The sequence below is a fragment of the Python bivittatus genome, unplaced genomic scaffold (genome assembly GCF_059951505.1).
Source record: "Python bivittatus isolate LINGU-HERP-01145 unplaced genomic scaffold, Pbiv_v1 ctg000590_np1212, whole genome shotgun sequence".
In the NCBI taxonomy this organism is placed as follows: domain Eukaryota; kingdom Metazoa; phylum Chordata; class Lepidosauria; order Squamata; family Pythonidae; genus Python; species Python bivittatus.
This window is the reverse complement of record NW_028277086.1, coordinates 5622863-5646235: the sequence shown is the minus strand read 5'-3', so window position 1 is coordinate 5646235 and position 23373 is coordinate 5622863. Positions and strand designations below refer to the sequence as shown.

Genomic DNA, 23373 nt, shown 5'->3' with positions numbered 1-23373 from the left:
GGTATAACATTTTGGTTATTTTCCTGAAATGGCAATGATTTTATGTAAAATATTAAAAGCTGCAGAGATCCAAGGAGTACATATGTTGATTAAGTTCCATCAATTTTCTGAACTAGACTAACATAATATAATGGAACAACTTCATAGTTACACCCCGGACTCATCCAGCTAATGAAAGGACAACACAATCAAAACAAAAAGCAACCACTAGAATTGTGACAAAGTTGTTAAGTTACAATATACAGCCTTTAAAAAAAAAAAAGTGGCTTTTAGAAGGTAAGGATTTAGGAGAAAAAAACTGTAGCTGTGGTTCAATATTTTTCAAAAGCTTTCAGATTAAATATGATGCAACATAATGGTAGTTTTGCTCCTCCATGGTAAAACCCATGCTCTGAATACAGATGGATCCAGATTCAGTCCATGAATTCTCCAGATAAGGACAGAATGAATTCCTCTGACCCTTGAAGAACACAGATACAAGAAGTCAATTTCTAGGCAATTTAGTTTACATCTGGGTACTAACGGCCTTTTAAAGCTCTTCAGCAAATCTATGGGTAGAGGTATTAAATGGATATCTCATAATTTCTCCAGTGGACAGAGAAACTCTCCAACAATGTTGCTAAAGATAGGATTCCTTCATAGAGGTGAAAAGGTGAGCACTTATAATGCTGAAACCTTGCCATTTGTATTGTGCCTGAGAAACCAGGGAAATCACAGATTGGTGGAGAAGAGATCAGTCAATGAAGGGCATAATATTCACACATACTCCTTGACCAACTTGTCATATATAGGTACAAAAATAATACATTCCATTCCTGACAATTTTCCCAAAGTCCAGCTTCTCCTTGCAGGAAAATTTAGCTACAAATTCTTTTTCATCAAACTGAACTAAAACCAATGAAGATATTCTACATCCAGTGCTAATTTACATGAAACAACAGTCTGCTTTGATAGAAAGCAACTCTCTGTTCCTGGGAGCAGAACTCTGAAGTCCACAGAATGTAATCCTCTGGTCTATTTCACTACAGTGTAAAATAGAGTCCCATACTGTTGAATTTTCCCCACGTTAAAATCAAAACTCAATGGAAGAAATGGTAATTATACTGATTTTAAAACTGTCTTAATCTAAAATGAACTGTTTTTATTCTTATCTTTTAAATTTATATTTTTAATTGCTGTAAGCCGCCTTGAGCCTCAGGTAGACAGAAAAACAAGATATAAAAGTAGCCCCTGCGCTAGGAGATACCCTTCCCTCTAAGGTACTTGAGACTCCCATCCTGCTAGCCTTTTGCAAGGCATTAAATATCATCTTGTTCTACTGGGCTGTTGACAGTAATGCTGATGACAGGCGGCCTTGATGGAATGATTAATGGTTGGTGGTTTTCAATTTTTTTCTTTATGGTTTGTCTTCGTAGGTTTGTGTTTTCGATCTGTTGATTTAATATATATATATTGCAAACTGCCCAAATTCCCTGGAGAGGGGGTAGAATACAAATGTCTATATAAATAAATATAAAGATGGAGAGAAAAAGCATTATTAGGCCCTCTGAGAATCCCCTGCATAGAAACACCCACTGCAATGAGCACTTAGTTGTAACTTATATTTACATATTTTTCTACAGTCTGAAAAGATGCAAATCAATCAAAAAGTATCTAAAGAACAGAAAAAAGTTTTTGAAGACTGCGGTTTCAAAGCAATGAAGTATTAAATCTTAACACAGCTCTTACATTATTTTTCCCTAGAATATTTCTAAGTTACTCATAACGAAAATAATGCAGAAAAAGTAACTGACAGCATTTTGGGGAAAGGCAAATTCTAGGGCTCAGACCCTTGGAATAAATAGCAGAGATAAAGCCTGATGAAAATAGAAATGGTAATCTGCAGCAATCCATGTAAAATAAAATCTTATCACAACCTCACCAGCAATAACATTAATCCATTTTGAAACAGCAAGAGGAAAGAAAAGACAGCAGTTGACTATTAAACTAGACTTGGATTTAACAATTCACCTGGTATCCATAGGCAACCAGTTTCAAGTGTCAAAAATACTTGGGGGCTGAAACAGTCACCAGACATTCCCCTCCGTTACTTGAAATGCATTATTTTTTTTCAGCCTTCCATCATTAACTTTGCAAAATTCAAAAGTTCATAATTTCTTCAGCTCCAATGCCCACTTGAAAAAACTCCTAGCATTAAAATAATTACAGAATCCTAAATGATAAAATGTGGTTGAATCCCTTTTCGGCCTCTTTTTAAAAGAATCTCTCTCAAATAAAGTGGTGAAATCACGTCTTGAACGGCATACGACTTTTACTAAAAGCCTGGCCTTACATCCCTCCTTAGATACTTTGTATCTCCCTTAACAACAATCCATTGTATGCCATAATCAAATTACCAAAATGATTTATTCTTTAAACAGGACGGTCCCACACAACACGTCCCTAGATGGATCATAACACTTAGTGATCAACAGTTCTTAATATACAGCATTTCCTTTGTTGGCAGGGGCATCTGTAGAGGGAGGTCAATAATACTAATGGCAGGCGTGTCCAGACAATCAAAACCCTGCCCCTTTTTAATGTGCTTTGTGTGTATGCATGAATGTGAAAAGAACTACAGCTTTGACTGTCAAGTTGCGCCCTTATTTTGATACTACTGACCCCCACCTCTGCAGATGCCCCTGTTAGTTGGCATAGCCAAAATAGCCCCAAATCCCTAAAGATCTTCAAATTAAAATTTCAGGTGTTCCCTTTTTGTTTTCTCAAATTAGTGAGAAAGTTAACTGGCACAAATACACACACACAAATCTATCTATCTATCTATCTATCTATCTATCTATCTATCTATCTATCTATCTATCTATCTATCCATCCATCCATCCATCCATCCATCCATCCATCCATCCATCCAGTTCTATTTTTTATTCCTCCTCTTAAAACCCAAAGAACTTTTACAAATTTGCTTGATTTTCTTTTACATAGAAAAGTATGCCTATTCATTATAACACATGCAGCAATTTAATAATATTAAGATAGGCTGTCAATTTAATCTCTATGTTTGGTGAAATTTCAAAGTATACAGTTAGCACATCTAATTTACAACTGACAGTGATTAGCAAAATGCTTTAATAATTCAACTGGTATTTCATGAGCCAATATTTTATAAACTCGTTATTCATTCTTGTCGAGTAAGCTTTATGATTAAATTTTATGTAGCCATTAGATTTCTATTCCCCCATTAAAACAAACAAACAAACAAGGAACAGATTTTAAATATAATTCAGGCTGAGAGACAGTGGCTGAGCTAATAAACTTCCTTTCTGAATTGGGGTTCAAGTCTCCTCATATCTGGCTCAACATTCCAGGCAGACGTGGAAAACTTTTCAGACTATTTAAGTAAGTGTAAAATAGGTGCATGCACTACAATGGTGATTCATGGAAAAACATGCATTCCATCCTCAAATTTATCACTTTTAGGTCTGCACCCCTATAGTTATTTACTCTAGAATAAGTCCTATGAATTTGCCTGAACTTGTTTCTGTAGCCTCGGCTGAGCCTTCATTGTGCGAGAAACCAACGTGAGTAACAGATCTAAGTCTGCTAAGTCATGTAAAGTGATGTAAAAATTTAGTAAACCAACAAATAAAATTGTGCTTCCTTTGGAATTTTATTCGGTCAAGAACTGAGCAGCAACTGGAATTTGCATGAAGTCCTTGGTGCTCTCTGAGCTTGGTTGTTTGCCTGCAGACGTTCCCAACTAGGTAACCTCATCAGTGCTAGCGAGTCTGGGGTTTGTTCCCTGTTTATATACATCAAAACATCTCAGAAACAACCAACAGACTATTTACAACCACACGGTATCACCGTAGCACACAAACCAACTAAACCCTCCAAAACAATATATGTCTTCTTGGACTTCACAGGTTGGGAGGCTTAACTACTCAGGCGGATGAGTCCTTGCAAAGCCATTGAAAGATGCTTCCAGTTAAAAACAAATGGGGACCTTTCTAAAGTGGTGGCTTTCTCTCCAGTCCAAAATGACAGGGATGGAGGTCTTATTTCAGTGTGAGGATCAAAGTCCCTCTGAGTAACAGAAGCAAGCAGGGGATATAGTAACAGGCACGGTCACAGCCCAGACCCACTGCCAGGATGTGTTTGTCCAGAGCCACACACTCCCATGTCCTTCAGACCTTTTTCATACACACTGTCACCCTCAGCCCAGCAAAGGAGAAAGCTTCCCAGGTTGAGGACAATGTTTTTTGGGGGGGGGGGAGGGAGTATAAAGCCTCATTTTGACTGGCCAAAGGAAAATACTGGAAATGTGGTAGAATGATTGGTATGTTTATATACTGAAGCTCATCACTGTCCATTTGAATCGATCAATTGTCTCAACTGGCCACTAATCTGCTTGCAATAAGATCAGTCCTTAGAGATGCCATGTGATTCCTTGGGAAGGCAGCAGCAACTAAACTCATGACTCAAAGGGTTTGACACTAACTCTCTCCCATCGCATGTACTGTATACATATATTCCATTCCAACATACATACAGAGTCCAGAAGACACACACTTGGCTCAAAAAAATTAAAATAGCTTCCACTATTAACAGAGGCCTTTAAAGCACTCATTATAGGGAGGGGGGGTTGATTTTTCAAGGGGGAGTAGCAGCCCTGTAAAGAGGAGGGTCAACTTTTCCTTCTCAGCAGCACCATCCTTCAAAAATCGACCCGACCCCAGAACGAGGCTTCGGCAGCGGCTTCACCAGCTGATGCCGTTGCTTTGCTTTTTGTAAGGGGGAGAAGGATCCCAGTGCCCAAATATTTCCAACTTCTGTCCATACCACCTTAAAAAATCCAGGGTTTTTAAATACAGATTTAACTTGGACAATGGGGTTCCTCAAGGGAGCAGTAAAAAAACTAAGCAAGGGCAGAAGCTGAAAAGTTTAACTGACGGTCTGGGAAAAGATGAGTTCACTCCACTTTACGGCTGCTGTTCCAGTTATTATCTCTCTCTTCTTCTCCCCTGCACAGAATCTGAGGCTAGGGGTTCCTGTGCTTTCCTTTGGGGGGGATCGTCTCGGTAAAGTGCATTTCAGCAGGTGGCAGCACTTGACCAGTCTTACCTGGGCTTAGAAACGGAACTGTGTTGGCCTGAAGAGTGCCTGGACTAGAGATGGGCAGGGCATGCCAGAAGGCAATGGCAAACTGTTTCGATACTGTTGCCAAGCCAAGTGCCTGGTGTGCCCGTGCTGTCACAGGAGTCAACCTTGACTCAAGAGTATTTTTCCTTTATGGGAATGGTAGCTTGGGAAATGTGGACTTATAGCAGAACAAATTGGAGGGAGCCGAGAGGCCAAATATAGCTTTGCTAATAATAGAGTGGGAAGGCAAAGATGATCAGTAAAGGGCAAGCAGTTATCATGCAAATACAGAGAACACAATTCAGTGTTTCAAAAATTTAATAAGGGACGGGTTTAAAATGTGTTGATAACGCCATGGTGTCTTCATTCAGAGCAGCAAGTAAGCAGCCTCATGCTGAAAAAGAAATGAGCCACCAAACATTTTTGAGAGAACATATGTGAAATCTGAAAACAGATGGGCAGCAAAAATAATAAAACACTATTTGGTACATGTATGGCAGGCAGGCTTTTGTTATTTAATTACCAAAAATTAAACAAATGCATTTTTCTGTTCAACTGAAATAATAAAACAAGATTAAAAAAAAGAACAGAAACACGAGCAACAAGAATGATAGTTTGATAAACTTCATAAATAAAGTGTAAGTATATTGAAAGGATTGTTTAAATGAAGACAATGCAAATGAATGACATTTTTTTCCTCCATGAACATCAAGATATGCATTATTCAGAAGTAAAAATTACTAAATGTATTTAACTGTGAAAAGGCCACCAAGTGCTGACAAAGCTTTTATTAAAATTATTAATCAGGAAAGAATTATTAATCTCTCAAAGGGAGAGCAGGAGAGAGAGAAAAAATATTGTCATCAGAATGATAACTCTTTGGCTGCAGTTTTTAGCAATCTAAAACAGAATGTGGAAAATATAATGCAGATAAATTTTATTAGGCTACACATGCTACAATACTAGGTTTGAGGTTGCATCAAAGGATATATATATACAGTATCTAGCAATTATTATACTTATAATTATTATAATATAAATGCATTATATCATTAGATACATTGTATGTACATATTTTATTTTATATTATTTTTAGTTATGGACATTTTTCATTTTTTTAGACTGCTAATGTTAACTCACTGGAAGGAATATTTTTCATGGAAGATTAAAGAATTTTGCTACATATCATTAGGAACTGAATTCATGTTGGAAGTAGTAGTATGTGGTATTTGAATCCAAGAGTGCTATGGATCTGGCATCAGCTGCTTCTTAAAGCTGCACATTTTCCTGAGTTCAGATAGTACCTGTTTGAAAACTGTTCTTCATCCCTTTTGCTGGCTGAAGATTTACTTATGGGCTTATAAAATTGGATTATTAATTGGGCAAATTAATTCTCCATCACATGTTATGATTCTGCTCCTGCAACTGTAGATTAAAAGCATCCCCCATTGTTTTCTATCTGTATTCAGTATAATATAATGTCCAAGCATGGCATTTACTTTCGTAACTGAAATATTTTAAATGTTATCGGTGCAAGTTAAATCAGCGCAAGTTAAATCAGTTATCAGTGCAAGTTCAATTATATGCTTTCTCGCCAGTTCTTGGTTTTATCTAATGCTTCACCCTTACTGTGCTTTTTACTGATTGACATTTACAGCTATGTGTATTGTTTTGGCCTGAAAAATAATATGCAAGCAATTTAAAACAAATCCAAATAAAGGCAAATAAATGAATAAACACATATTACAATACAGTATTTTATGGATAAGAAGCCAGTGAGGTCTACATACCCCCTACCATAAACAAGAAGAGGGGGGAGAGAAAGCCAGAGGTGGTAAGTTTCTAAAAGATCAGCTTTTCTTATCTCCAAGTCTGCAGATTCAGATTTCTAAAATGAAAAGATCAATAATGATCATTCATTCTTTGTTTTCACATACTCCTGAGAGTCCACATTACAGACTTTTCCTACAGGTCGATGAAGTCTAAAAGAAATTTCCTTCAAAGCAACTCAGACTGAGGTGAGAGAGAGACTTCTTGAGACCAACTTCCTGTTCTCTTGAAACTTCAAAATGCCCTCATTTTGAAACTAGGAGTTTCTACGTTTGGGGTTGGCTTTGGATGAGAAGGTGCAACAAGAGAAAATGAAAAGGAATGCATAATGGCAAAACCAAAAATGTGATAACCTTTGCAACACAGATCAAGTAAAAAATATTCTGAATTTATTATGAACATGCCTCAAATATTGTGCAACAACTCAAGGTGCTTTACCTGGTTTAAATATTGATATCTTAAAGCTAAAAGAATGAGCAGAATCTTCTTTTGCTAAACTACAGAACAGGTAGTATTGTCTAGGGCACACTGTAAAAATCTCTTTGGTGCTTCCATTTTAGCTCTTACTTAAGAAAAGGAAGGAATGTAAGTGTCCTGAAAGATATTTTTGTTATTACTAAATATTCTGCCTTTGGTATTTGCACAAGGAAGTGGTTTGGTCTCACTACCTCCCTTGATCAGGTACTACTACATCCCTCTTGTGCTAGAGATATATTACTGCCTGCAATGGTAAGAGTGGAAATCGTACCCAATCTGTCCATCTCTGGGTCCCTCCTTTGTTCCACAAGTGAATATAATTACAAGAAAAGAGCTAATATAAAAGCCAATATAATTAAAAGAAAAGAGAAATTCCAGGACAAACTACATGTCAGAAAGAAAAATGGTCAGCCTAGCATAGAGAGAACTATCCTAGTTTTCTTATCAAATTCCTATCAAGGGGGACTTCTTACGGTCACTGAGACACTGTTGAAAAGAAGCAAAAGGACAAAGGTCCAAAGAGCTGAAGACATCTCTTATCTACACTAGCCCAAATGTTAAAATATTTCAGCAATAGACAAATACCATCTTTTGAAAATATCATTATGCCTAATTAAAATTATGAATCTAGTCCTGAATTTCAGTATTCTGGAATTTCAACATGCACTAGTTTATTGCAGTTCTGAAGACAACTGGGTTTTTGTATTACCCAAACATGAACTTATACAGCTGACTTCAAATACTAATAAGATGTGAACAGGCAATGGCAATCTGGGGAGCTGTTTTACAACTAGTGTAACATGATTTTCTTTAACTTGCCCCAGATCCCGATTCAAAGGGAGTGTGGTCATCCTGCAGGTCTATATTCTGCTGCCTTCTTCTGGAGCAGCCCTAATTCTGCTAGGATTCCAGAAGACCATCCAGACCTGGCTGTTCTAGAAGGCTTTGGGGGAATGAGGTGGTTTTTAGCTCTGCTGGAGAGCTAAAATGTTCTAATGGTGTTAGTTTTGTACTGTATTAGGTTTTAATCCAGTTATTGCATTTGGAGTGTAAGCTGCCCAGATCTGCTACAACTGGAATATGTCAGCTTACTGAGGTAGGCCAGATCAGGAAACAGAATTGCAAAGACTCCTGGAGCTCTATTGTTGAAGGATATCAAGATTCTGTTATATCTTGAAAGCCTACCACGTTTCCCTCTGCCCCTCTTATATAAAAGAGAATTAAGGTGAGGTAATTTTCTTGTCCTCTCCTCTTCCTCAGGGCTGAGCTGAACTGTTCTTAAATTCCTTCTTCAAGGTATCATTATACCCCTCTACAAAGCAGCATATATGTCTCTTAAAGTAAATTGACTGATCGAATGATTGAATGAATGAATGAATGAATGAATGAAACCCCTTATTATTATTATTCAAAAGGAGGTTATAAGATTGATAAATAAAAAGAAGGGGAGACAAAACCTCAGCAAGAGAAATGTAATGTTTTTATCTGTTACAGCTGGAGATCAGCTTAAGTAATAAGTTAAAATGTTTATTCCTACAAAGAACGTCAGAATGATGGCCCTGCAATTTAAAACTGTAGTAACCAAATTACATAAAAATACTGCCATGAAATTAATGCTGTATGAAAAGTAATGTTGTATAAAACAGCTTCTTATAAAACACAGTTAAATATAAATGCAATCAGCTTTTATAATATATAACCTGCTTGACTATGGGAGAAAAAACTTTAAAACCTGACAGTATAAATAGATTAGAAGTAACCTCAGTCATATAACTATGATCTTTTATTACCTCTTTAGTGTACTTATTAAGAGATGACAGTAGAGTATAAAGTATGCAGATATATTATCTCTTTTCACTACTGAAATATAAAATCCATTTAGTGCTCCTGCATCACTGCTAACAAACTACTGAGTACTTAAAACAGCCATAAATAAATTTAAAACTGATAGTAATGAACCTTCTAGATGCTGTTCACGTCAGCGTGAGAAAAAACATTGGAACAATTTCTGTTAACTGATAACTATCAGCATGCTTAAAATCTCAATGGATTCACCAGCTATCATGGCAGCCATTCTTTGGTGCGTTGGCAGTTTAAGTATCAGTATAATGATACTGTCCCATTTTCCCTGGCTTATCAGGGACATTTTGCATTTATACCTAGCTTTATTTTAATTAATTTCTATATCTCTCATTGCATTTTAAACACCTCGTCTCTAATGGCTGCAAGTCCATAAGATTTGCTTATTTAGAAATTTAGAAAATGTATAGGCCTCCCATTTTATATCCTCAATATTACAATTCCAAAATGTAAAATGTGGATTAAAGAACAAGTATACTTATGTATTATGCCAACCTGATCTGACCTCAAGAGATGCCAGCTGAAACTCACAGACATACATGACACCATGCAAATAATCACAACATTTTATCCTGGAGGCTCATCATAATGGTTAGGACAGAAAATAAACGTTTAATTCAGCAAAAACCCATAATGTCGAAAGCTTTCAGCATCCCTTGCAAGGTGTTTGCATTTGTAATGTAATGCGCATTGCAATACCAGGTACGGGATTGCCTGTGAACTTCACTCTTACTCTTGCCACCCTACTCCAGACTACGAAGTGCAACTGCAGGATGAGTTCTGTGGAAGCAACATTGGAATGCTAAAGAGGCAGAAAAAGCAGGGGAGGGTGAAGGGAGAGAGAGGGGAGATAATATCCTGGATAAGGTGCATGGTAAATCTTAGCTGTTTTATAGTCTCCCACGGTTTTGTTTCTTCTATTTCATGGCCAAAACTACAGGTAGGCAAACACGTTGCAACAAATCATCTTTTTTTAAAAAAAATCCAATCATGGAATGTACATAAGTGTTTGGCTGCTTCACCCATCTGTTATTAGAGCAACTGCTCTCTACACATAGCTTATTCACAATTACTGTATGAAGCCTAAACACACGCACACTAAGATCGATCCAACAACCATGATATGCCCCAACAGAACAGGAGCATAAGAACACAACAGCTGTCCTGCTGGATTAGGCTACAGGCCCTCTTAGTCCAGCATTTTGTATCTCAGTGGCCAACCAGATGTCTTTGAAGTGCTTTGCAAACAGAAGATCCATCTCCTATTTACAAGTGTCAGACTTCTCTTCTTGCAATCTGAACAGGGATAGATAGTCCTAGAACAAAAATTGGAGAGCTCTCTTTAATACTGCTTATTAGAAGAAAGGTTACAATTCCCCCACAAGATTTCCAGTGAATACTTTCAAATGAGAAACCTACAGATAGGCAGTAAGGAGACATGGATTCTTGTCCATTTTCTCGAGCTTTTTCAGAGGAAAAAGATGATGAGATGCAGATATTTTGTAAAGGGGGACCAGTCTGCATTAGGTTTATTGTTTTGGTAACTGCAATTCCTTCTATCAGCCTGAGAACTAACTCTTGCATCTGGTGGCCACTGCGAGAAACAAAATGCTGAGCCCTCATCGCTGGCTTTTTTCCTAAGCTAGAGAATCCAGAAGAGAAAGAGCATCAACAGAACAAGCCATGGACAACAATAAATGCTTATTAGAAGAATATGTAAAGGAAACACATATGAACCATTTAGTTTGGCAATGACTGTGTTACAGTCGGTGAGAAAAAAGTGTGTCCCTTAGCAAAACAGGTGAAAAAGAACAGCAAGCGAGACATGTAAATGCAAGCAGAAAATATTTTTAATTGAAAGAAACACAGCAAAACAGCAATCCATAAAGCATGATGAAACTTTATAGAAGGGGGAGGGAAAGAGGCATGGGGGGTAAACAGCACTGCTGTGCAACGTCATTTGAAGCTTCTTAAGAGAGGAAAGCAAAGGAGCTCCAGCACCAGTTAAGAAAAAAGGCAAAAATGTTTATCAACATTTCTTAATGCCTGGGTTTTCAAGAAAGAAGGGTGACCTAAATGAGCGCACTTAATTATTAAGTGCAAAGTCTAAAATAGCATCCTCCTGGAGGTTCACGCTGCCTTGACCCTGCAAGCCTTTAAATGATCTCTGAAAGCAAGGGACAGGCTGGGGTGTGCCCATCTGATGGGCAGTGTCTGTTTTGGTTAGGGCATCTCTGTTCCCTCCCAATTTTGCTTACCGTTGTGTTAATTTTTTGTTTGTTAGGTATTGTATCAGTTTTTAATCTGTATATTGCCCAGAGTCAGTGTTCAGTTGAATGGCCTTATAAATCTGAATAACTAAACAAACAAACAAACAAATTAAAATGTGGGGAGGTAGGCTGTCAACACACCTAATAATATACATCCTGTGATAGATAGCTGCAGAAATTTAAGTAAGTTCTGGTACGCTAGGATAGATACAAATATGGTTTCTCTCTCTCTCTCTCTCTCTCTCTCACACACACACACACACACACACAACCATAAAAAATCCCCTCTTGCCCCTATGGGTGGTCTGTGTCTTCCTCAATCTCGGGTCCTCTACCAGAGGCCTGGGAGTTTGAGAGTTCTGCACAGGATCTGAGCTGTTGCTAGCACTGCACTCTTCTGGACAGAGAGCTCTGATGCTGCTCCTGGGATCTGTGGGAGACATTCTCCCAGCTCAGGCCATAGCCCCGAATGCTCCTACCACCATTGTGACCACTTTGGCCTTGACTTTTCACATCCTCTCTAGTTCTTCCTTCAGGGTACTTCTCCAGCTTCTCATACTCCTTCTTCCTGATGTTGCTGTCACTTGGCACTGATACATCTATCATCACCGTCTTCTGGTCCTTGTCTACTATCACATCTGGTTGATTAACCAGACAAGAGACATACATACATACATACATACATAGTGATGGGTTCTGTAAAATACAGACACATTTAAACAAAGAGGAATAGCAATGCTCAGCTTGCCCCCCAAAATGGGTGGAGTTGCTTTGCTTTTGATGTGCAGGTGTTCACAGTCCTTTTCTCTTGCCAAGGTCCTAAGGAGCCAATTCAACAACTGTGCCTGATCAGAAAGGACTGGGAGTAAAGGATGACCTTAGACATACCCAACTTCCATGTCTACTAAGCAGACAGTATTTTGCACACAGTGATGCAATAGAAGTACTATAGCTTATTGCTTTTCTGCCTTGGGATTGTCTTGGTCTAGCTTAATTTTCCCGACAAAATGGAGATTTATTGAGACAAGAGGCTACAAATACAATTCCTTGTTGAACTTTTCTACTTAACTTTTATTCATTGTGCATGTTTCAAAATCAGTAAATAATTATTTGCATTGACTCAGAATTCATACTATGACACATTACTCCTTCACAGAAGCTATGAAAGAAATTCTTTGCTTGTTTTAAATTATAGGATTTTCATTGTTTTTATTTTCATAAGCCACAGGTATGATGGATGAATGCTTTGCCTAATATAGGTGGCCAAATGAGCATTTAATCTCGTTTTAAAGCCTATTTCTCTTGCTAGAATGCCACAGCTTACCATATCAATCGTACTTGATGCATACAGCCTCTAGAATTTTAATATCAGGGGAGCCCAACTTCTTGGTTCAACATTCTGTAACAAAAATTATCCTTTTTTTCATTATGGTATTTGGATGCTATCAAGAGTATCTCTTTGATGTTTGCTTTGAATTTAAGGTCTGTTTTTTTTTTTTTTAAGGGAAGTCATAAAGTATAATTTATAAACTCAGAAATAAACAAATGATGCCAAATGGAAATGTACTAGATTCATCCATCCTTCAGACCCCTTCAGTCACAATTAGCTTCTTAATTCAGGAGGTATTGGCCCCAGTCCAACTTTGCACTCTGCCTTTCTGTCCCTGTACTATCCTCCATGAGTAGCAGATTCAGGTTTTTCCCAATTTGCCTGCACTGCAGCACAAATGACAAAATTTCCATTTCGTGATCTGTGAGTCCAGAGCCCCATAGGGCTTGGGCACAGGCCATTTTTCTATTCTAGGGAATTCCTATCTCACCCTGCCCTCTTTTATTGTAAATCTAATTTTAAACCTTGTAATCTATTTCACATTCCTTATGAAAACTATCCAGTCTTAATTTTTTAACACAGCAGTTCATATGCACCCACTTCTAAGACTCAAGTAGCATGTACTGAATTTTTGCCTTGTCTCACCTTCTACCTTCTGGGCTCAAGTGACCTAACCCTCTTTCTCTACCCTATGTACCCAGGGTGCAAAACTCCAGGCTCTAAAACCATAGAGTCACAGTATTACAGCTTGCAATAGGGATTCATATGCAGGATGAGTGACACTTGACAGCGAGTCAAGTTTCCTGTCATACCAGATTTTTTTTTTTTGTAAACCACCCAACATGTACTGAAAACCTGGGCACTAGCAATTTTTTTGTGAGTCATTGAAGGGAGGGTAAAAGGATTTTTGTTATGCCAGGAGCTGCCGTAACTCAGGGGAGGGCAATGAAATTACACTTTTCCCCTCTTTTATTGGGTGGCTGGAAGGAGCAATAATTGGTTTATGGTGTTCCCTGCGTGCTAAGTTCCAATGTCAACAAGATTGATGATGGTCATACAACCGATTTCAAAATGCTTTGGATGGAGCGCGAAGTGGAAACAGAGCTATGTGGAAGTGCCCAAAAGCTTATCCTCTTACCAGCTGCATCTTTCTGGTACACAGTGTTGTCTATCTTTCTTGCTCTCTAGCTGAAAATCAATGAAGGATATTATATGAAGTTCTCAACTTGCACTAACTCTTATGATTTTTAACTAATCAAGTGCAGTGCATTTTGGTTCTGACACACTGCTTCTAATTAAATCCAGCAAGAACCTTAGTTTCCGTTAATTTATTTGTCATCAAGAATCTCTGCCACTTGGGTAATCAATTTTGATAAAATAAAATTAAAAATATTTAGTTGTGCATCTAACTGTGAGAAAACTGGACAGAGTTGAATTTGCCTCTATGCATGTTTAACCACTCAAAAAATATGTCAGTAGAGATCTTCTCAAGAATATATTTATTTATTTTTTATTTATATTTCAAATTTAGATACCGCCCATCTCACAAAAAAGTGACTCTGGGCGGTTCACAATGAAGCAGCAATAAATTATTAATTAAAATAGAAAAAAACAATATGAAATACAATAAAAATAGAATAAAAACCAAACACATACACAAAAATATCTTCCAAGATGTTGATGATCAGTAAGATGTTAACATATGGGAGCATCTTCAAGGTGCTAGCCACCCCCAGAGTTGGTTGGCCCTTTTTTTGCCCCATGCCAGGTGGCAGAAATGTATCTTGGAAGGAAGGGAGGGAAGGCTGTTTGCCTACTTCTTTTCAAGCTGTGTTTATTTCATTTGATTGAACATGCCTATGGAATTCTTTTTGTAAGTTGGAATGGTAGATATCCCAGGAAATTCTACTATGTAGCTTGCATTAATAGGGTGCTACAGAGATAGCTCGTCAGCTGGTATACTTACCTTACTATGAATGCTTATAAAGTATTTAGGTGTCTAGATTATAGTACACAATCCTTTTTAGGTTTCATTGTCCATTCCAAAGTTTTAGTCAAATTTAGTTCAAAATTCCAGAGCGCAACCTGAAATTCTGACCTCTGCTGGAGCAGCACTGGAGGAAGACGAAGAGTAAATCCAACCAAACATGAGCGGGAGCCCATATTTGGGTCCATATTTGGGCAATAAGGACAACCATACTGGTTATATGTCTGCCTTTACTGACTCCCCTGATAGGCATCCAGCAACCCCATTTAGGGTGACTTGCTTATGGGATGCTTTGGGGTTTGACGCTCTCACCCCTTGTTTAGCATCTACATGAAACCATTGGGTAAGTTCATCTGTCAGTCTGGGGTTCAGTGTCATCGGTATGAGTGGTACATCTCAATCCTGGGCTGTGCAGGTGATGCAGTCAATGCACTGACCCGGTGTCTGAAGGCTGCTCAGGTCTTGATGGGGTAGAACAGGCTTCAGCTCAATCCTGACAAGACTGAGTGGCTGTGGCTGTTGGGCCCCCTGGGTCACTTGTTATTAACTGGCTTCCAGGCAAAAGTCAAGATGCTGGTCATTACCTATAAACCCTTTATGGCATAGGGCCTGGTTATTTAAGGGACTGCCTGTCTCCAGTTATTTCTGTCCGTTCATTGTGTTCAGGCAGAGTGGGTGTGCTCCAGGTACCCTCAATTTTATGTCATTTTGTGGAACCGAGGAAGTGTGACTTCTTTGTCGCAGTCCCTGCTGCCTGGAAGAGCATCCCCCCAGAGGTACACATGGCTCCCACTCTCCAAAACTTCCAGAAGTCCCTTAGGACCTGGCTCTGTTCCCAGGCCTGGGAGTTACAGTGTTTGTGGAGTTTCTGTCGAGTCTTTTTTCTGGTTATCGGGAATGCTGCTTTAGTCTGGGCAGTCATGTTGTTTTAGCTGTCTTTTTATGTCCTGGCTATATTGTTAGCCATCCAGAGTCTTTCTGGAGTCAGGCAACCTTAAACAAATCTAATAAATAAATAAAATATTGGCAAGTCCCAGTAGAACTGACTTGCTGTGGATAATTAACAGGCAACTGCTTAGGAGAAGCTTGTGTATAAATCTGACAGATGTTCAACTGGCTATGCAAACTATCCCTGAACGTTTTAGTACCAAGAGACAATACTTAAGTATCTAAAAACTCACAGCTCAAATAAGTTCAGAAAAAGCTAGAAGAACATTTCACATAGAAAATCAAACAAAGAGGTTAGAGCATGGTAAAACTCTAGTTTTAGAGAAAGACGAAAATATGTTTTATCTCTAGTTCTCATTGCTAAAAGTAATTTTCTGTGTGAGAAAATGAAATATATATATATATATATATCGATGCTACGTGAGAGTTATTCTGGCTGAGGGCTTTAGCAAAGAATTTTGCTGAGCTGACAGTTTCCTTTTATTAAATGAAGCAACGCACCCCATAGGCTGATCTGGTGCGGCTGCTAATTTTAAACTGCTCCGTCTTGCAATGGGATCAGCAAACTCCAAACAGGGATGAATAAGCAGGGTGGATTATTGGCTTGTTTTTTCAGAGAAGAGTAAAGCAAAAAGGGAAGATTCTTTTTATAGCAAAAGAAAGCCTCAGGGAGTTCTCAGCACATCTTTCAACTGCTGCAACACACTATTTTTTTAATTAAGAGACCTGAGAGACAGGCATTTTAATTACTTTTCAGTTTTATATCCACAGAAACACAGCGGAGTGTATGCAGAGAGGGAATCTACAAACAAAAATGAATTAGAGATGAGCTGGCTGTGGCAAATGAGTCTTCCAGGCATGCTGATCTTTTCTGAACCAGCCAACTGGTTTAAGCAATGTTCCCAAACACAATGTCACATTGCTGATTAAATAATAATGTATCTGGTGCCACGATAAAGACTAAGGTAGTTATTATAACATAAGTATCTTCATTGGTCAAGGGGGTATTGTCTGTGGAAGATAAGTCCATCAAAGGTGACAGAGGTCTCCTTGTTGGTTTTCCTCCATCATTCCACCACGGGTATCCTTCTGGAAACACTGCAGTTCTGGACTGTAAAATAGGGAGCGAGGTGTCAAACGACAATGCAAGAAGGGTAACAAGTATTGTCATCATTCCTACTGCAAGGTCACTAAATAATGCAAAGAAGGTAGAAGTTCCAGAAAACAGGTTCTTTATTTGTATAGCAACAGCTGTACTAAACAAATATCCACAGCTTCTGAAAGTGTTGCTGCTTGCATTCTTCTACTTTTGCCATTTTCCTTTTTTTTTCTTCAACAAAATTAGACACGTTTTGCTGTTTAAAAAGTAACCCAACTCCCCCAAATCCAAAATGGGAAAAACAATTTGGTCCTGCTCTCATATGACATCACCATGCCTTCTCTAGTTTCTTAAAGTTGTCTGGCCGTGATATGTGGAACAGCCCTTAATATTTGCTTAGACACATGGAAACTACCCTCACACATAAAAATACGCAAGTATAACTTTGTGATCCATAGGCAACTGAGCAAAAAGGAAGACCAGTTATAATAAAAACCACATCTAATAATAAGAATTACATGCAATTAATAGTAAGTTGGTTACGTTCTTGGACTATGATTAGAAAGATCTAGGTCATGTCCACCCTTGGCCACGGAGACTCAATCGGTGATTGAGTCATACTCTGTCTTTCTAGTCCAATATACTTCACAGGGTTCTGGCTGTGCGGGAAAAATAGTTGTACACATTGCTTTGAACTCCTAGAGGAAATGTAGGATATAGAATAAATCAAATCACATCAACCAATAATATTGCAGAATTATGTATGCCCTTAATAAAGAAAGCTTTATTTGTGAGAGGAAGGGTAATATATCCAAAGCACCAACAGCTCGCTCGCTCTATCTATCTATCTATCTATCTATCTATCTATCTATCTATCTATCTATCTATCTATCTCAATTTATATGTCTACCCATCTCAAATTCATGACTCTGGGCAACTAACAACTGTTAAAAACATCATAAAACACATAACAATAAAAACAACACACAATCAGCAACCAAAGTAAAACAACAAAAACAACAACAAAAGCTGCTGAACCACCAACCACAAATCAACATAACCCTCATAATCCAGAAAATGAAACAATTAGAAGAAAATGAAGATATATATGATGGGACCAAAAGCAAATTAAAATAATTGCATTTTGACTGCTTGTCCTCTATCACATTTTTCAAGGTAGATAAATTTCACAATCTATAAGAAGTACCATACTTGGTGTATACAGGATACATGAGGTGCAGGCTCAGGTTACAAAGTGAGCACGGAGACTGTGCAACACACTTCAAGGTGTGCTTCCCAAACAACCTAACAGCTCCTGCAAACCACTGCTCAAAGTACCACATACTCTTGAAGGTTCAGTGTGGCTATTCTAAGTCACCCTCCTTCAAGTTGTCTGAGCTTCCTGTTGGCAGCAATATCTTCTTTCAATGCATATGCACACTCAGGCAATGGAGGAGGAGGATTTGAAGTGCCTTTCTGAAGGTTCACAAAGCCTGACTCACCAAGAGTTGGCAAACTCTATGTTGGCCATGATCCAAATAGAAAACAGAGGTTATCATCCTTAGGAAGATTGCAGTCAGGTGTTTGCCTGTTGTTTTCTTCAGAGGTCACTGCTGCAACTCTGCACGTAAGCAGCTATGATAGACAGGGCTAACAGATGAAAGTGGGCTAGAAGATGGTCTTGAATTCTAGAGATTATTCATTGGATCAACTTCTGAACAAAGAGCTCTAATATATAGTAATGTAATAAAAAAGATCTTAAAACATTTGCAGTATGAAATAGAGCACTAGTTAGCACGGTTTCCATATTCCATACTATCTTCTCACTATGAATGTGCAAAGACTTGGCTTATGACACTGCTTAACATATTGTCTCTAAACACAACTAGCTCATTTGCTGAACTATTCTCTATGATCATTGGCAAAGACATTCTTTATTATGCTGTACAGTTTGTGCAACTGGAAAGTTAATCTTTGTTCCTGTTGGCTTCTAAGATATAAAGCTGTTACACTGCACTGGTGACACACATAAAATAACTGAAGAACAGTACTAAGCCAAAACAGAATGTTATAAAATAAACTTATTTCCTTGAACGCTGATCTCCAACAAGATATTTAAAGGATGAATACAACCAACCCTTAATACAAACTTTCTAATCATAGAATATGTGCCATTCTTAATTGTGATCTGCTGGTTTGTGAATATTTCCATCATTATACCTGTTATGGTCAGCTGGTACGCAAGATAAATTATATTGTTCTTGTAAAATAAAGTTTGAAAAGGGCATAGCCAGGAATTGACAGTCTTACGAGACAAGACACTTTTAATTACAATGCACATCAATAACTGTCACTGGAGTGAAATGAATTGAATTTGAGGTCCATTTGATTTCCACAATTTGATATGAAATCAGTAAGTAACTCTCTAAGAAAGTCTTTATTGCTTCATAAATCTAAACATGAGACATCTAATTTAATCCACTTACTTAGAATTTGACATGTTTATACACCCAATATACACATGTACAGTACATCTACATAAATATTGAGACATGAATAGGAATACAAACGAAGTATACAAGTATGTGTAAACTGCCTGTATCAACAGGCATGCTGGTGTTACTTGTACCAGTGTTTTCACGTATGGAAGAGGCCATCAAAGTTCACACATATAGATTTGATGTGGACATTACCCTACTCTTTAGATGATTTTCTGCAAGGTCTTAGGCAGAGATCCTGCAAGTTGCTTCAGCTACATCATCTGAATGGACAGTTAAAAGATGGAACTGCAAGTTGCTTCTGCTACATCATCAGAATGGACAGTTAAAAGATGGAACTGGTATCTAAATCATTCTTCTTAAAACTGAGGGTCCATGGCTGTCCATGCGGGTTCCTGCAGAACTGGAGTCATCAGAAGAGTATGCTGACATAAATTGTGCTGTCTGGCCAAGCTCTACCCTGTCTCAGTTACAAGGATGGTAAGAGGTGATGTCTTGACAGCTTTAGCAAGTATCAAATTAAGGAGAGCAATTCATGGAGTTCCTGTTAGCAGGAAAAACATTCACCAGTTGTGCTTAATATAAGAGGGGGCTTGGGGGTGAATTTTGACATATGGCTTTAGAAAAAGAAACAGATTCTCTCACTGCCAAAAGCAGAATGGCCCTGGAAAACTGTCCTGGGATTACAGAGGGGGGAGAGTGCCTGTAGCAGCCTAAGATGACCAATGGGAGCTGAGCAGTGACTGCATCATCAATCACATCATCAGTGAGGTGTCAGAGATTGTTCATACAGCAAGATTTGTTATGGAAAAAGAGGGGAAACAACTAATTCTGAAATAGCTAAAGATGAATGTCAGCTGCTTCTGTGGTGGGCTGGGGATGAAATAAAGGTGATGTCAAGAGGCATGTTCTTTAAAAACGGTCAGCAGATGCTGTGGTTAATGGAATTTTAGAGTCAGGGTTAGGCTGTAGGGTAAACGGCACCTGCACTCAATTCCATTTGGCACTACCTACATAGAAAAAAGCAATGGAACAGTCCCAGTTTACTTTCTCTGAAGTGAAGACGTATATCATGACAATGATTCTGTCAATCACCGTCACTGATCCACCAATGTGACTGAAGCCCATCCCTCCTCCCCACTTCAAGGTTTATGTAAGGTAGGATGCTGATTACCTTTAGGCAGAAACAAGTCCATCTGCGTGTTGTATTGGATGGCTCACGCACATCTTGTTTTGTGCATTTGCAATATGGAAAAGGTCACTGATATCCAATGACAAAATATGTCATGGTTCAGTTTCATTTTAAGAGAGGCTATCCTATATGTAAGGTTTACCCCGTTCATCTCAGAGAAACTCTCGTGACACGTGTGTTCAGCAAAGACGTTTACTCAAGCGTAACGTAAGTAAGTACAGACAAAGCCAGGGTTGGCTTGGCATAGCTTACATGGTATTTTATAGCTTCCCCGTTCCCGCACTTTACCCGTTGCTTAGTTACAGATTACCCGCAGTAATCACCCCTCGCCCAAATGGCAGATTCAGTCTGGTGCTTTTGTCTTTCTGATTGCCGTCTATGGGTTGTGCTGTTGTTGCCTTTGTTGGGTTTGCCTGTTTGCGCGCAAAGCCGGGAGTTCTCAATCGCTCGCCCATTGATTGCTTCGCTTCCGAGCCTCTGCGCTTTCCTTTGTTTGCAGCGCCCGAGGGAAGCCGCGCTGATGCAAAGTATCCACTGGCGGTTTTGAGTTAAGCGCCGCCACCTGTCCGTAATCAGTTTGCGGTTTTCACTTCCCCTTTTCCTCGGCTAGCGCCTGGGCAGCGAAATTGACTAGGCGCGGCTGAGCAGTGCTTTGCCGTGCTGTGCTGGCGGAATCTGACACTATAGACAGAAAATGTAAAATTTCTCCGGCCAGGCTAGAATGAAACCACCACCACCACCACAACTTGAAATCAACTTGAGAGTGTATGTATGCTGTATTAACCATAAGCCCTTTCGCTTCAACATATGTTGAGATTATTCAAGCAACAATAAGGAAATGCTATTGCAAGTTCTATTAACCTTATAATAAATATTTTACTAATTGGGTTTTAGGACTTCTAATTGGCAGACAAACCTGAAAGTAAATGCATGTTACTTGAAATGACTTTAGGGCTGGCTTCCTGCCAATATCTTCCTGCTGTGCTAAAATTAACACTAACTGGATGCCTTCTGCTCATCATCAATGGCACATTTTGGCTACAGATTTAGATCTTTTTCACGTTTATCCTCCCTGACTTTTTCTGCAAGCATACACAAAGAATCCTTCTATTTTAAACTTTTTAAGGACATAACCTGTGTTGTAATCATTTAACCTTTTTATTTGTTTCAGCAGCATAAAACCAACATCATTTCTTTCCACTGCAGTTTTATGTATATATGAGAAGGTATAAATAATGGATAGTATCTAACATTATGGACTGCTTTTTGCGCAATTCAAAACAGCACGTGCACCCGTCCGTTCATGCTTATGTATGTATATAAAATCCTCATAAAGTACTTTATCGGGTTCTTGATGCTGCTCCAAATGATGCTTTGCCATCTGGTTCCCCACCCCACCCCCAAGTGAAAGATGATTTCAGAGTACGCATTTTGGCTATCATGGCTTTACATTATTAAAACGCATTTCATTACTAAAATGAAGCTATCTACTAAAACAGTAATTCCACATTTTCATATATCATTCTGACATTTTGCAGACACAACTATATTTGCAAAAAGTGAAGCTGAACTTGTGTAGGAAAGAATAGCTTCTAGATTCAGTCATTAACTACTTATATGTCAGGCATTGCTGTTCTTAAAACCCACACAATCACAACAATGGGCCTTGAACTGAAGTTCACTGGGGATGTGAGAGAGGCCAAGAAGCCAGTGAGCTGAGCACAGATTTCCCAAAAGAGATATCTCTCATGAAAGAAACATCCAGCAGATAGGAGGAGATCTGTATGGAAATTAGGGTCATGTAGCATCATAGCGAGATGCACCATCACCATCACTTCTCAAACAAAAACTTCAATGCCTCTTGTTCAGCCCACCTGTGGGATTAGGGAAAAAAAAAAGGACTCTCTTGGTGGAGCCCTTCAAAACAAAGAAATCAATCCAGTCCAACATCCACAAAATGCCCAACATACGCAGTAAAGACCCACTGACCAGGGCAAATCAGGGAAGGAGACCAGAAATCTGATGTTCTTTCTAATGAGGAAAAGAGATACTACTTTAGAGCAGAATAAAATGCCATGTATAAAGCCTGTATTGTTTCTTTTGAGGAGGAAAAACCATGAGTCAAACCAGAGATTTTATAATTTGTCCATCCAACTTTCTGTTGCTCTAGAAAGCAATAATATGCTATTCCAGGACAAAAAGGGGGGAAGGAGGGGGATGTGGTGAGCCGTTCAAAAGGTAGTGCTACCAATTGCAGCAGGACCACAGTGAGGCTTCAAGAATTTTGTAGAGATACTAAAGGTGAGACCTAGCAAAGACCTTCTTTAAATGACTATTCTGGATAAAGTCAACAATTCTGCTTTTAATAACAGATTATTGTAAAGCTAATCAAATCTCTATGAAAATGATGAATATCTTCCCCTAACAGAGTATCTGGGGATAGAAAACTGTCCTGATATGAAAAGTCTCAAAACCTGCTAAATGTCACCTGTTGATTGTTGTCTTGGTATTGAAGACAGCGTCTTCTATATACATAGCCTTGAACTGGGGAAAGAGCCCAGGTACTAAAGGAGCAATCTACACAGATCATCCTGAAATTGAATGAGCAGCTGGTGTCGAAATGCCCCTGAAGAGACACTGCAAGCTTGAATGAGCCTGAGGACAAGTGATTGGTTCAGCAGTACTGGGGATGTCCAGGTTCAAATCTATCCTCAGCCACAGACGTTCACTGAATGACCTTGGG

General features: G+C 38.6%; 1 protein-coding gene across 6 annotated transcripts in view; it reads right to left on the bottom strand.

The window, feature by feature from the left end:
* The window catches only part of TRAPPC9 (trafficking protein particle complex subunit 9), a 281618-nt gene that overhangs the window by 127422 nt on the left and 130823 nt on the right, over positions 1-23373 (bottom strand). Inside the window, exon 23 of one of the 6 annotated variants that reach the window (XM_088148924.1) lies at positions 14489-16952. The exons of the other annotated variants lie outside the window; for them this stretch is intronic. Coding sequence (XP_088005050.1) covers positions 16909-16952 — 44 coding nt within the window. The 3' untranslated portion in view covers positions 14489-16908. Of the gene's footprint in view, positions 1-14488; positions 16953-23373 lie in introns of those variants that run through there. 6 annotated transcript variants of the gene reach the window in all.